The sequence below is a fragment of the Rana temporaria genome, chromosome 2, assembly GCF_905171775.1.
Source record: "Rana temporaria chromosome 2, aRanTem1.1, whole genome shotgun sequence".
Classification (NCBI taxonomy): domain Eukaryota; kingdom Metazoa; phylum Chordata; class Amphibia; order Anura; family Ranidae; genus Rana; species Rana temporaria.
In genome coordinates this window covers 494,161,857-494,176,337 of record NC_053490.1, presented here as the reverse complement: position 1 = coordinate 494,176,337, position 14,481 = coordinate 494,161,857, and the positions used below count along the sequence as shown (strand labels likewise).

Sequence of the window (14,481 nt, the reverse complement as noted above, 5' to 3'; positions counted from 1 at the left end):
TTCTGTGGGTAACCTTTTACTTGACTGGGGAGAACATTTCGACAGGTAAATGGACAACAATAATAAGCTGACGGGGGTTCTAGCATTCCCCTACTTGACCTACAAAAAAAAAAATATTTTTTTTTTACTTCTACCTGATTTGTGTTGGAAAGTTTCCTTCACTTTCTGCCTGGGAAAAGGTTCTTCCCAGTACAGTTAGTAAAGGGAGAAAATCACTCTAGCAGAGTTGTGGATAGCCGTAAAACCCGATAGGGTTCTAATCCTTCTCCACTCTATTAAAAACGAAAAAAAAAAAAAAACGTTTTGGGTTTAAACTTTATTCCACATTTTTTCCTTTACCTTTCTCATTCTACCAGGTGGCATTCCTGTCTTCCACCTCCATCTCTGCCTTTTCCATTCTCATTAATCCTCTGCATCTACTCGTCCTCTTTCTCCTCTTGTTGTGTTTTTTACCATCTCAACCCAACTAAATCTTTCTCTCCCACTGAGACAAGGGTAGTATCTTCACACCTGATGTTTTTTCTAAAGATGTATTTAAGTTTTCATCAAATGTATGTATGAAAAACATGAACATAGAACCCTAGCCTACCCCTGTAGTAGTGCCAACTCATTTAGCAGACGACATACCTATCTTAACGAATACACGCAGCTTTGCCTGAATGTGAACAGTGGAAGACTGTAAACCAGATGCTGAGTGTTATATGTGTTTGCAGTCCAGATCACACTGCACAGCACATGAGACTAGTCTGAGCTCTACTACTATATTCCTTAAAGTGGATGTAAACCCGAAAAATGTATTTATTTTTGATGTCACAATGTACGGTATAATATTTCCTATCATCTGTGCCCAGTCTTGCCACACAGAGTTAATCCAGCTCTGAGCAATCCTCTTTTATTCAGTGAAATAAAACGGACTTACAGAGAAAAACCTTAGTTCGTTCCGCCCCCTTGCTGTGAGTGACAGGTTATTTACATATCTCATGCACTAGCCTGGAGACAGGCATTATTTTTTAATTCCCACCCCCACTCCTTTTCTGAAGTCACGTGGTTACTTTTCTGGATTTTGACTGGATGTTGGTGATCATAGCAGAATTTAGTGTAAGGAACACACAATAGAAAATGCATGTTGACAAGGGGAGTGTAGAGGAGGGCGGGGAGTCTTCTTACATCACGACTTCACCCACCGAGCTCCAGACAACAGATCCATCCACAGAATCTGCAGTTTTTCTGTTCTTATAACAGACAGAGGGGAAACCTTTGACATGTAAGGATACATGCAGGAGACATCTATATATTTATAGATCTGCACTATGGCATTCGTTTAGAAAGGATGAGAGTGGGTTTACATCCACTTTAAGGAAAGGAGATGTCTGGCACACTGATAGAAACTGAGTCCAAGTGAGTTCAGTTGTTTAAGGCAAAGAAATAGCCTTTAAGTGTCCAAATGGTGCCGATATGCTTTGCTTAGTGGCTGCCGCTACTAAAGACCTGGAAGGGAATCTGCATTGGGACAAACGGGAAAAAAAGAGCAGCGCCTGTCTAAGTGTAGCATCAAAGCTTTATTTATTTTGAAACAAAATGCCAACTCATGGAACTAAAAGTGCTCATTTAGTCATGTCACACCTCTGCAACAAGTCGATCCAGTCCTACTGTGGTGGATACCGAAAGGAGCTAGTGGCATTTCTAGTGGCTCCCAGCACTTCCTGGTAGGTCCTGGGCCCTGGGAGGCGGAAGTGATGTCAAAACAGGAAGAGGAAGTGGTGGGCATGGCACATGTTCGAAGCATGCATGCTCCATCAAGCCATCAAATGCTACCCATGCTCTGAAAGTGTGCCATGCCCACTGCTTCCTTTCCCTGTTCTGACATCACTTCCGCCTCTCCAGGGGACACAGACCTACCAGGAAATGCTAGGAGCCACCAGCACTGTCAGGAGCTCCTTTCAGTATCCACCACAGCAGGATCAGTGGGACTGGACTGGCTTGTTGCAGTGGTGTTATATGACTAGATATGACTAGATGTGTGCTTTTATCGTTTCCAAATAAATTAATGCTTTAATTCTACACTTAGAATGGTGCTGCTCTTCTTTTCTGTTTTTTCCTTACTGTCTCTGTTTAAAGGGTGATAATGTGTGCCACATTATCCCCTAATACATTTGGCTGCCCACCATATTGGTTATACTCATTGAGAAGCAACATGGCATTCATGAATAAAGTGCAACTTAACACTGTTAACTGCAGTTTCTGAGTATAAAAGCAAATTCTCCTGCTCTCGAAAGTGATGTGGCGGCAGTAGATATTACCTATGATCTCTAGGCTCTGGGTAAATGCACAGACCTTCCTGCCCTCCAAGGGTCAAGGGACACCTGATATAAACACAGTAGAAAAAAAATAAAAGAAGGGTACACCAACATTGCGCGTTACCCAAGTGATATAAAATTAAAAGAAATATACTCAGAAACAAGTTAGTCATAAAAGCATTTCAGAGTCCACAATGAACACAGTGACCAGGTCACCGGAACCGTGTCCAGCACTCTGGAGGACCCCTCCAGAAGGATGATATGTTTTGAGGGGAGATCCCCTCTTTCTCAGAACCGACTCTTTCTACAGTGCAGTTTCTGAGTGCCAGGATTCAATGTGCACAGGGGATGGGCTCTGCAGTAACTCCTAATTATCCAGCTGACACTGGCTCTATGTGGCTTGTGTGCACCACAAAAGATACAGCAGCAGTGATTGACACCCCTTGAAGGCCAAGGGGCTTATCAAACACTATCTAATAGGGTTGTCCTGATACCACTATTTTAGGACCGAGTACAAGTACCGATACTTTTTTTTCATGTACTCGCCGATACCGATTACCGATACTTTTTTTTAAAAATGTGTCTGTGTCCCCAAATGCAGCCATGTATCCCCAAATGCAGCCTTGTGTCCCCAAATGCAGCCATGTGCGCTATACAAGTCCATTCATTCATTCATTCATTCATGTGTCCCCAAATGCAGCCATGTGTAGCCTTGTGTCCCAAATGCAGCCTTGTGTCCCCAAATGCAGCCATGTGTAGCCATGTGTCCCCAAATGCAGCCTTTTGTCCCCGATTGCAGCCTTGTGTAACCAATTGTGTCCCCAAATGCAGCCTTGTGTAGGTCCCCAGTGGCCTACCTGTGTAGACAAAGAGAGAGTTGATCAGCGCGCGGGGAACATAACAGCTTTCATTTCAATAGCTGTGTGTTCCCCGCCACGCATTGTCATATATAGCCCCTCCCTCTTGTCCGGGCACTTTGATAGACAGATCACCCATCCAATCCTGGGACGGGTAAACTGTCTATCAAAGTGCCCAGACAAGGAGGAGGGGAACACACAGCTATTGAAATAAAAGTTGTCCTGCTCTCTGCCCCTCTCAGCCCACTCCCCGCCCCCCTCTCAGCCCGCTCTCCGCTCTCAGCCCGCTCGTCACTCCCCAAAAAAGTATCGGGTAAAGCATCGGGAGAATTTGCGCGAGTACAAGTACTCGCGCAAATGCTCAGTATCGGTATCGGGACAACCCTACTATCTAAGATAGTCATTGGATCTTATGGGAGACTGGACATGAGCAGAAATTGTGCCTGCTGGAGTTCTCTTCTTTGGAAATTCCAGGGAACGCTTTGGGGTGGAGAAGGGGGAAAATGTAAAGAGCAGCAGAGCTCAGGGGCAGGAGCAGCTGGAAAAGAAACAAGTGAGGCTGGATTTCTGTTTTACCATAACGCCATCAGATTTACCTCGTCTAGATGAGGCACCAAACCCCGGATGAATTTATGTGAACTTAGTTTTACACTTTTAACATCACTTGGCCCAAATGTTTATAAAATTCCAATCAAGTCACTAAAATGTGTTTTGTTGTAGAACCTTTATAGCAATCTGAATGTGGAAATAAAAATAGAAATCACATGGCATATGCCCATTGTTTTGTAAAATTGTGCTTTGCTGATGTAGTCTGCCGTCCATCTGTGAAGACTACAGAGGCATACAGTCCCTTTTTATGTTCTTCTGTTTGCCCAAAAAGCAATTTGGAACCTCTTTGGCTGTTTATTTTATTTTTTTTACGTGAAAGTAGCATTGTCCCAGGCCACATGCAGTGATCTAGTGCTTTTCATTCAGCATTGAAAGCTTGTGATGTGCCTCCAATGTCATCTTTAGCCAGCCTGACTCATTTAAAAAAGAATTCAATCATTTTATTGTATCTTTATTGCAGATTGTTTACCGTAGTGTTGTCTTTTCTGTTGCACCTCGTTAAAATGTATAAAATGTGTTCTGTTTAGAGACCTTGTTCACATTTCATTATTATGTATGTTTACCTAAAGGAGCGGTGCCATGTTTCATTCTTCAATGGTAAGGCTCCATGCACACTGAAGCTGATAAACTGCAGTTTATTGGCGTTTTGGCTTTTTTTTTTAAAACCCATAAACTGAACTCTATGTTAGCCTATGTGCCCATGCACACCTGGGCGTTTTTTAGTGTTAATGAGCTTTGCAGTTTATTGGCTTTTTTCTGAACGCCCCGAAATTTGCGTTCAAAGTGCCGTTTTTTGGCGGGGAAAAACGCTCAAAATGCAAAACACTCAAAAACGCCGGTGCCAGCGTTTTTTTGCGTTTTTTAATCCATTGAAAAAAAAAAAAAGCTACACTGAAAAACGCTGATTAAAGCTATTGCAAAAACGCTAAAAAATGTTGAAAGGCTCCCTGCAAAGCTACTGGCGTTTTTTTTTATAGCTTTTATCAGCTTCAGTGTGCATGGAGCCTTAAGACTGGCAGGCAAGCAGGGAGTGAAGTAGGAGATGTAATAGACAAAAAAACAAGCAGGCGGAGATTGAATTATCATTTGCAAATTGAACCAAGCGGCCATCCAGTCTTCCTGACATTTTAGGGCTCATTCAGATGGAAGTTTAGTGCTGTCCTCTGTGCAGCCGCTCCTGTCCGCATGTGAAATTTTGACATGTGATTGTATCTGTGCCGATGTTCTGCCAAAAGCTCCAACTCACCAAAAGCTCCAACCACGTGCTTTCTGGTGACTCTCCAGCAGCAATAATTGGAGAAATTTCGACAAGTTAGCTGTTTTTCACAATACACGACGAGTTGGCTGTTTTGACAGAACACCGGGTAAGGAAGAAAAAAATTGTCGCCGCCTTGGCTAGCAGGTGGACTAACAATGTCTCGGTATATTGTGTACCGTAGTGTATACGTATGCTGCCAGTGTTCTGTGAAAACAGCCAACTTGTCCAAATATCCAATTATTGATGATGGAGAGTCTTTAGAACCCTTCTTATGTATGTGTTGCTTTCTGTACCCGTTAGAAACATTACCCTCTCTGTTTGCATTGTCTTTGGACTTTTCTACTGTGTCTGCAGGACCTATTGGAGCACAAATTTTAGCAATTTTTAGATCTTTTTCCTGGAATTGGGAAAGTGTGTCCCGTTCATTCCTGAATGTCTACAGTATACAGGTTCATTGAAAACTAGATTTACCTGGAGCCCTTACTTTCTACTTCTAGGATTCATACGTAATTTGTATCATTCATTAAACAGACCCTGCTGTTAATAAATATACAGGGTGACTGGCGGGAGAAGGACGGTTTTGAAAAAAACAGTACTCGGTAGATTTTCAACTGTTTACAAAAACAGAGAAGACATGCCATTTGAGTTGCTTATTCAGTTATGAAAAATGTCATTTAGATGACGACCACCCTCTTTCAATACATATTTTTTCATTCAATTTAGAATTTAATTTAATTCAAATTTAAATTTTTGATCAATTTGAAATGTTCAACCCACCTGAAGACCATGTTGCAACTGTGAATGGCCCCATGTCGACCAACATTAGATTCTCAATGAAACGGCCACTGCATTACTGGTATAAACTCGCCACTCACGGGGCCCCTGGGCAATAGGAGATTATGGGGCCCCCTGGCAATAGGAGATTATGGGGCCCCCTGGCAATAGGAGATTATGGGGCCCCCAGGCAATAGGAGATTATGGGGCCCACAGGCAATGGATTATGGGGCCACACAGTATACACACACAATATACACACACAGTATACTTACAAACACTGAAAAGGTACTGGAGAGGTGGCGCAGCTATAATCTTGGAATTTTTACATACTGTCCCTGGTTTTACTGAGGCTGGCAACTCTGATGGGGGCCCTCGGACAGTGCCCAAATGGTCAGTCCGCCCCTGCTCCCATCGGTCACCCAGTGTATACAAAGAGGCATTATGGGAATCAATACAGGGTGTCCTTTAGGGGGATAGTCTTTTTCAGCCAGGGTGTCTTCTGGGTTCTTCAGGGGAGCCTTGGCAAAAATGAATAAAAATTGTCCCAAATTGCCCAAAAATTGTGTACCAGCCAGTGGGTGGATCAAACTTGCTTTTTTGTTGCACAGTCACCGGTTTTCAGGGAGGAAAGGCAAATGGAACAGGAGTTAAAGTGGTTGTAAACCCTTACAGACCACTTTCACTTATAGGTAAGCCTAGATTAAGGCTTACCTGTAGGTGCAAGACATATCTCCTAAACTTACACGGTTTAAGAGATATTCACACTAGAGACTTGCGCCGATGACAACCACGCAGGCGTACTTTAGAAGCGGTGATCGTGTCATTTCTAAAGGAGGATGTGCCGTGACTGGTGGCTCCCACACGCATGCGCAGGAGTGACGCTGTGATTTGCTGAAACCGCGATACCCAGAAGGCTATTTCGGGAGAGATGGCGGCGATGGAGTAGGGGAATGAGGACCACTGTGGGGGCTTCGATCTCGGGTAAGTAATTCATAATGAGCTAGTATGCTATGCATACTAGCTCACTATGCTTTTGTCTTGCAGGGTGTTTTTTTTTTTTTTTTGCAGAGGATTTACTTCCTCTTTAACCTGCTTGGCGGTATCCCCGAGCGTGATTCGGGGTGGGTTTTTCATGCTGCGATCGGTATCCCCGAGTCACGCTCGGGGTAGCTGTGCATAGTGTGCAGCGGCGCGGCTTACCTGCTCGCGGCATCCACACAAGTTACTCACCTTGTCCCTGGATCCTGCGATGCATCCCCCTGTGTGAGCGAGCGGGACCTCCTCGCTCGATTCACAGTCTCCCCGTGTGCCGCCGATCTCCGTTCCCTGCGATGTTACGACGCACGGGAGCGGAGAACGGCGCCAAATTCAAAAAAGTAAAGGTGGCATATAGAGTAAACCCATTTTATTTCATACTAACAGTGGATTTGTTGGGTTTGTGAGAAATTCCAGCCTAAACAGGAGCTAGTGAGGCTGTCCATTCAAGTGAACACAAAAACACGGCACTATTCCAGGACAGAGGACACTAGCATAGCAGGACCTGCCAGGTTCATGGTTCATTTCTTCCTGTCAATGGAGGGACACTACAACGGACTTGTTTTGACAACCAATGTTCTGACTCTCAGAAAGACAACACATCAGATTGCAGCATGGCAGTTTTCTGTTGAAACCAATGTGCTTAGCAGTGCAGTGCAGATCATCCCTGAATTGTGTGTGCCTGGATTTACGTAATCATGGGATTTCTTTTTGGCTTTTTGACCCCCCTTTGTGTTGTGGGAATGTATAGTAGAATTCTGCACTTTTTATTTTTCTTTATTATGGTCAAGATCAAAAACTGTGTGTGTGTGTGTGTGTGTGTGTGTGTGTGTGTGTGTATGTATATGTATATATATGTATATATATATATATATATATATATATATATATATATAATCTATAAAATATATTTTTGTTTGTTAACCACTTGGCCCCCCTCTCATGACCAGACCATTTTTTGCAATACGGCACTGCAATACTTTGACAATTGCGCGGTACACTGTACCAATTAAAAATGTAGGCCCGGATTCACGTACAGCCGCGTATCTTTGAGCGGGCGTAACGTATCCTATTTACGTTACGCCTCCGCAACTTATACGGGCAAGTGCAGTATTCTCAAAGCACTTGCTCTGTAAGTTGCGGTGGAATAGCGTAAATAGGCCGGAGTAAGCCCGCCTAATTCAAATGTGGAACAGGGTGGCGTGTTTTATGAAAAAGTTCTGTGACCTGACGTGATTGACATTTTTCACGAACGGCGCATGCGCCGTCCGTGGACATATCCCAGTGTGCATTGCTCCAAAGTATGCCGCAAGGCCGTATTGGTTTCGACCTGAACGTAAATTACGTCCAGCCCCATTCACGGACGACTTGCGCAAACGACGTAAAATATTCAAAATTCGTCGCGGGAACGACGGCCATACTTAACATTGGTACGCTGCATGTACGCCTCATATAGCAGGGGTAACTTTACGCCGGGAAAAGCCTAACGTAAACGGCGTATCTGTAATGCGTCAGCCGGGCGTACGTTCGTGAATTCGCGTATCTAGCTGATTTACATATTTCTAAGCGTAAATCGGCGTACACGCCCCTAGCGGCCAGCGTAAATATGCAGTTAAGATCCGACAGCGTAAGAGACTTACACCGGTCGGATCTAATAGAAATCTATGCGTAACTGATTCTAAGAATCAGGCGCATAGATACGACGGCACAACTCAGAGATACGACGCTGTATCTGGAGATACGCCGTCGTATCTCCTTTGTGAATCCGGGCCTTAGATTTTTTTCTCCTACAAATAAAGATTTCTTTTGGTGGTATTTGATCACCGCTGAGTGTTTTTTTTTTGTTTTTTTTGTTTTTTTTTGCTATGAACCCCCAAAAAAAATTGAAAAAAATATATATATATATTTTACTTTCTGCTATAAAACACATCCCAAATGTAAAAAAAAAAAATATTTCTTCATAAATTTAGGCCAATATGTATTCTGTTTCATGTTTTTGGCAAGAAAAACTCCAATAAGCGTATATTGATTGGTTTCCGTAAACCTCATAGCGTCTGCAAGCTGTGGGATATATTTATGGAATTCTTTTTTTTCAGTGACTTAGGCTCCATTTTTACGCCTGAAGCACTACGCTCACAAACGCCAGAGGGATGAAATAACATTATTTGCTATGGTGACTGTTCACACCTGAACGCCTGTCGCGCGAAGCTCAAACAAGTCCCGGACCTTTTTTTGTCGCGCGTATCGTGCGGTTTGGGCGTATTTGAGCGTTTCCATTTCCCATAGAAAGTAATGGAAACGCTCGATTCAAGCGACTTGCGCGACAACGGGCGTTTGCTACGGGCGTTTCCAATCAATAGAACTTGTCGCCCATGCAGAAGATTAAAAAAATCTACCAACATAGCAACAAGTGATGAAAAGATGATAATTTTTCCTATTGGCTAAAATAAAAAACGTCGAAGTACAAAAACGTCGGACAACGCTGTATGCAAACGCGCAAATAAGCATGAATACGCGCAACAAAACGCCGGAAAAAACGACCGACGCTCAGGTGTGAATGCAGCCTAATAATGGGAGTGCGATATTGCGGCAGACAGTCGGTTATTAGCTGACAATTTTGATACTTTGTGGCAATCAGTGATGCTAATACAGTGATCAGTACTAAAAATATGCACTGTCACTGTACTAATGACATTGGCTGGCAAGAGGTTAAAGATCTAGGGTGATCAAAGGGTTAACTGTGTGTCTATCCCATGTTTTTGTGTACACTGTGTGCTGCTTTCACTAAGTGAAGATATCGATTCTAGTCTCCGCTTTGCAGGAACACAGGACCAATCACTGCTGCACTGCCGCAACTGTCAGAAATAAGATGTGCCTTGTTTACAAAGTGCATATTTTTTAGCACTGATCACTGTATTAGTGTCACTGGTTCCCACAAAGTGTCAGTGTCCGATTTTTCCACCACAATATTACAGTCCCACTATAGGTTGCTGATTGACACTATTACTTTTACTACTAAAAAAAATTCCCGGATTTAATTTAAAAAATCTGGTCACCTTACTGTTCACACCACAAAAATGTTCTCCAGATCCGTCCGTCCAGATATGTTTCTGCATGCACGTTTTTGATGAGTTCGGGTGCATTTTCGATCTGCTACCTCATGCGTTCCAGTGCATTTTTTCTTCTTTTTTGTTTGTTTTTGGCCGATACATTTTTGATGCTTTTTACCATGTTCCAGTACAGTCCTGTGAAAGAAAAAAGCATCATGCTGTCTTTTTTTTTTTTCTGGAACGCACTGCATTGGTGTGAATTATGCCATTGTAACCCTTATAACCTACTTTCCATCTGTTTTTCATGCAGAAAATAAAGCACTGCACTGCATGTGGTGTGAATGGGCCCCTAATGCAAGAAAAAGTGATATGGAAAGCATACAAATGTATACTTCCCAGGTGGCTTTTCCTGTGTTTAGAAAAGCTAAAGCAGGAGTTGAAGTGTGAATGAGGTCTCTGAGTCTTTTTTTCTGGTCGGGTGTCATTATGGATCCTTCCTCTTTTACAGTGATGTGTGGTCCCTACTCCTGGACATTGTGGTGCTCACGTAATGATGTGCAAGTCCTGTTTTGTCAGAAATACTGCATCAGGCCTACATGTGCATGGTCACTAAAGCCCCGTACACACGGTCGGACTTTTGCCCAACCAACTTCAAAATCCGGCACTTTTCGTATTTGTCCGACCGTGTGTACGTTCCATCGGACCAACTTTTTTGGCTTCAATCGGACAAAAAGTTGGGTCTGTGAACGGACCAACTTTCTGTTCCGAAAAGTCCGATTGTGCAAAGTGCGACCGTGTGTACAGCAAACCATCGGACTTTTGGACAAAGTACAAATGCGCATGCTCAGAACCAATGTCAAAATCAACCAACAATAGCAGAAGTTAACCAAAGGGTGGCGGTAAAGAGCAAGTAAAACCACGTGATGTTGGGAAAGTGTTAGAAAAGTTTGCAGAAAAGTCCGAGCGTGTGTATGCTATGGGTGTGATCGGACAAATCAATTAAGACAAAAATCCAAGGGAAATTTTGTTGGATGTCCTACCGTGTGTATGAGCCTTTAGGGCCCTTTCACACTGGTGCGTTTTTGCCGCGTTTTCGCGGTAAAAATAGCCCTATTAAAACGCTCATAAAACGCTCCCCATGCCCCCTCCATTGAAATGAATAAAAAAACGCGGTAAAAACGGAGCGTTAAAATCTCGGTAAAACACAGCATTTTTACCGCGTTTTCAATTCATTTCAATGGAGAGGGGCATGAGGAGCGTTTTAATAGCGCTATTTTTTACAGCGAAAACGCAGCAAAAAAACACCAGTGTGAAAGGGCCCTTAGACTCACAGAAAGTGGGTTGGATGATGCTGGATGTCATTCACCTGGAAAGGGGAAAAACTTTTGATCTTGGGCTCTGCAGGGACAACACGGGAGAGTTCCCATTCCTATCCAAGTTATTAGCCCTCAAATAAATAACAAAAAACAAAGTTACGGACTGTTCTCTGAGTCTGGGTACTTTGTTGTGCCTCGCTGTGCAGTATTGGGGGATCCAGTTCATCAGCAGTCCCTATGGGGGTATGATACATGACTATCTTGTACAAATGTATAAATGGGTCATGTAGTAAACTGTAGAAAATTGGTAACTTTAGGTTCATCAAAGATGACGTGAATGCATTCTGAGACTGGAGAATAAGAGATTTAACTACCACTGTATTTGGTTTTAGCTGCTACTGGCATTTGTAAGCAATAGAAATATATCAGAATCTTGGTCCAGTGAGTTCTCTAGTTGCCTTTGTGGACCCCCCATTGGATCATGCATTATTATGGGTTTGTGTTTCATCTTCCTCTGGATCCACTACAGGTTTAGTATTTTTATTTTATTTTTTTATGGGAAATATGTGTTCGGCCTAATTAACAATATAACTATATGATCAATTATGCGTCTGTAAGGTGTTACAGAAAACTACTTCAGCAAGGTGTAGTAATAGTGATTTTTTTTAATTTATTTTTAGGATCGGGGCTTACCAATATTAAAACCGAAGAGATCTCAGAAGTTAAAATGGACGCTGGATATGAAGTGCATCACCAGAAACTGGTAAGCCTCCTAACAAGGTCACTTTAGAGACCGTATTGCTGGCCTGCTGTCTCTATATAAGGGCCCTGCTGTCTCTATATAAGGGCCCTGCTGTCTCTATATAAGGGCCCTGCTGTCTCTAAGGGCCCTGCTGTCTCTATATAAGGGCCCTGCTGTCTCTATATAAGGGCCCCGCTGTCTCTATATAAGGGCCCCGCTGTCTCTATATAAGGGCCCGCTGTCTCTATATAAGGGCCCCGCTGTCTCTATATAAGGGCCCCGCTGTCTCTATATAAGGGCCCCGCTGTCTCTATATAAGGGCCCCGCTGTCTCTATATAAGGGCCCCGCTGTCTCTATATAAGGGCCCTGCTGTCTCTATATAGGGCCCTGCTGTCACAGTCAATATACTCAAGGCTGACTTTCTGATCCTGGCCTCACTATTTAGGAGAGTTTTCATTTTTTTTATTTTCTTACCTTGCTTATGTGTTATGCTATATTTTGGTTGAGGATGTGGTAGCTATTTGAATAATATATGTCTATTTTCAGGTCTTCTTTGCGGAGGAAGTCGGCTCAAACAAAGGAGCAATTATCGGCCTAATGGTTGGTGGTGTTGTCATAGCAACAGTTATAGTAATCACACTAGTGATGCTGAAGAAGAGGCAGTACACTTCCATCCATCATGGTGTAGTAGAGGTAAGGGCTGTTTATATAGAATCGGCAATCGTTCTAACCGGTGACCTTGAAAAACAGTGTTTGTTTTATTGCCTGCTTCTGTCTGTAGCATTCAATGTCACATTCATTGACAAGAAGATTGAGAATCTTGTTGCAATGGCATCCTTTAAGTGGAAATGTAGGTCCTACCTCGCTCTTAGCCCTCCCCAAGCACTGAGAAGCCAGAGCTGCCCCTCATTCACTCTGCCTGCGGCCATCTTCTCTGCCACTTCCTCCAGGGTCCTGCCCCTCCTCTTTGGCCATTGGGTGCAGCAGGTATAATGTGTGCTTTACTCACTGACCAGCTTAAAAAAAACAAGAGCCATTATTATCCCTTTTACCTACCTATTTCTAGCCTTTTTCAAAATGGAGAAAGAAAACATGTTTGGGACTTTAAATGAGGCATAAGACCAGTATAGTCGATTGTCTCCAGATAAAGGTTGGGACTTTAAATGAAGCATGCAGCAGGAAAGCAACAAGGACACTATGTACTAATAACAATGTATTTATTCCATGTAACAATGCACTTACTCATGGCACACATGGCAAGTATAAAATGAATAATAATAGATTCCTATATTTACAAATGATCAAACATGATAATGGTACAGGGCTTGTACTATGCGAAATTCATCACTCCACATTCTCATATAAAATAGAACCCAACATGACTAATGTAGGCAGAAACCGTCCAAACATTGGTAAGAATAGATTAAGAATCCATGTTCTACACATCTGAAAGCTCATTGTAAACATCTGAATGTAGCACCTAAAAGCTTGACGCGTTTCATGGAATTGTATCCATTCATCAGGAGCAGATGCTAGGAGAATGTACAACGAGCATGTGTGTGGCACACAGTCGTGAGCACTGAAGATAAACTGCAGACAGCGTCTCTCCCGGGAGCTGAGGCGGTATAAACCGCAAAGATATACAGAACAGATGTACCCAGAAATGAAATCTCCATGGAACAGCTTATGTTGTACATAAGTAGGGGCATCTCAAGCATGATGCAAAGAGTGCATGGTATACCCAGAGCCAAGAGTTAAATGTAAAATACATTGTTATCAGTACATAGTGTCCTTGTTGCTTTCCTGCTGTGCTGCATGCTTCATTTAAAGTTCCAACCTTTCTCTTTTTGCTTTTTCAGAATAAGACATGTTTAAAATGGTCTCATTTTTTTTGCCACAATTATTATTCCACTAGAATATATGTGTGTGTATATATGTATGTGTGTGTGTGTATATATATATATGTGTGTGTGTGTGTGTGTGTGTGTGTGTGTATGTATGTGTATATATATATATATATATATATATATATATATATATATATATATATATATATATATACACATACATACACACACACAGTGTATATATATATATATATATATATATATATATATATATATATATTCATGTGTTTGTGTGTATATATAAATATTGTGTGCATATATATCGTATTTATCGGGATATAGCGCGCACCCCTAAAGTGGACCCGCATTCCTGTGAAAAAAAGATTTTAGTAATTAGTTTTGGTGTCTTGCGCGGCGGCCTCGTCGGGTCCGTCTGGGGGTGGTGTCCTCCTCGTCGGGTCCGGCGTCCTTCTGCGGTGTCCTCCCCGCTCGATCTCCGCTTCCCGCGCTGAGTTTGAATTACTGCGCCGGCATTTACCGAGCGCAGTACACTCATGTATAGTCGGGCAGACTCGTCTCCTCTCGCGGTCACATCCTGTGCGTCCTGTACGTCCAGGACGTGACTGCGAGAGGAGCCGAGCCTGCCCGACTAAACACGAGTGTACTGCGCTCGGTATATGCCGGCGCAGTCG

The 14,481-nt window shown here is 42.8% G+C and overlaps 1 protein-coding gene across 4 annotated transcripts in view; it reads left to right on the top strand.

Moving 5' to 3' along the window:
• LOC120927870 (amyloid beta precursor protein) overlaps positions 1-14,481 on the top strand; it is a 344,594-nt gene that overhangs the window by 327,454 nt on the left and 2,659 nt on the right. For all 4 annotated transcript variants that reach the window (XM_040338835.1, XM_040338837.1, XM_040338833.1 and 1 more), the window contains 2 exons: positions 11,880-11,962; positions 12,489-12,635. In XM_040338835.1, coding sequence (XP_040194769.1) covers positions 11,880-11,962; positions 12,489-12,635 — 230 coding nt within the window. The remainder of the gene's footprint in view (positions 1-11,879; positions 11,963-12,488; positions 12,636-14,481) is intronic.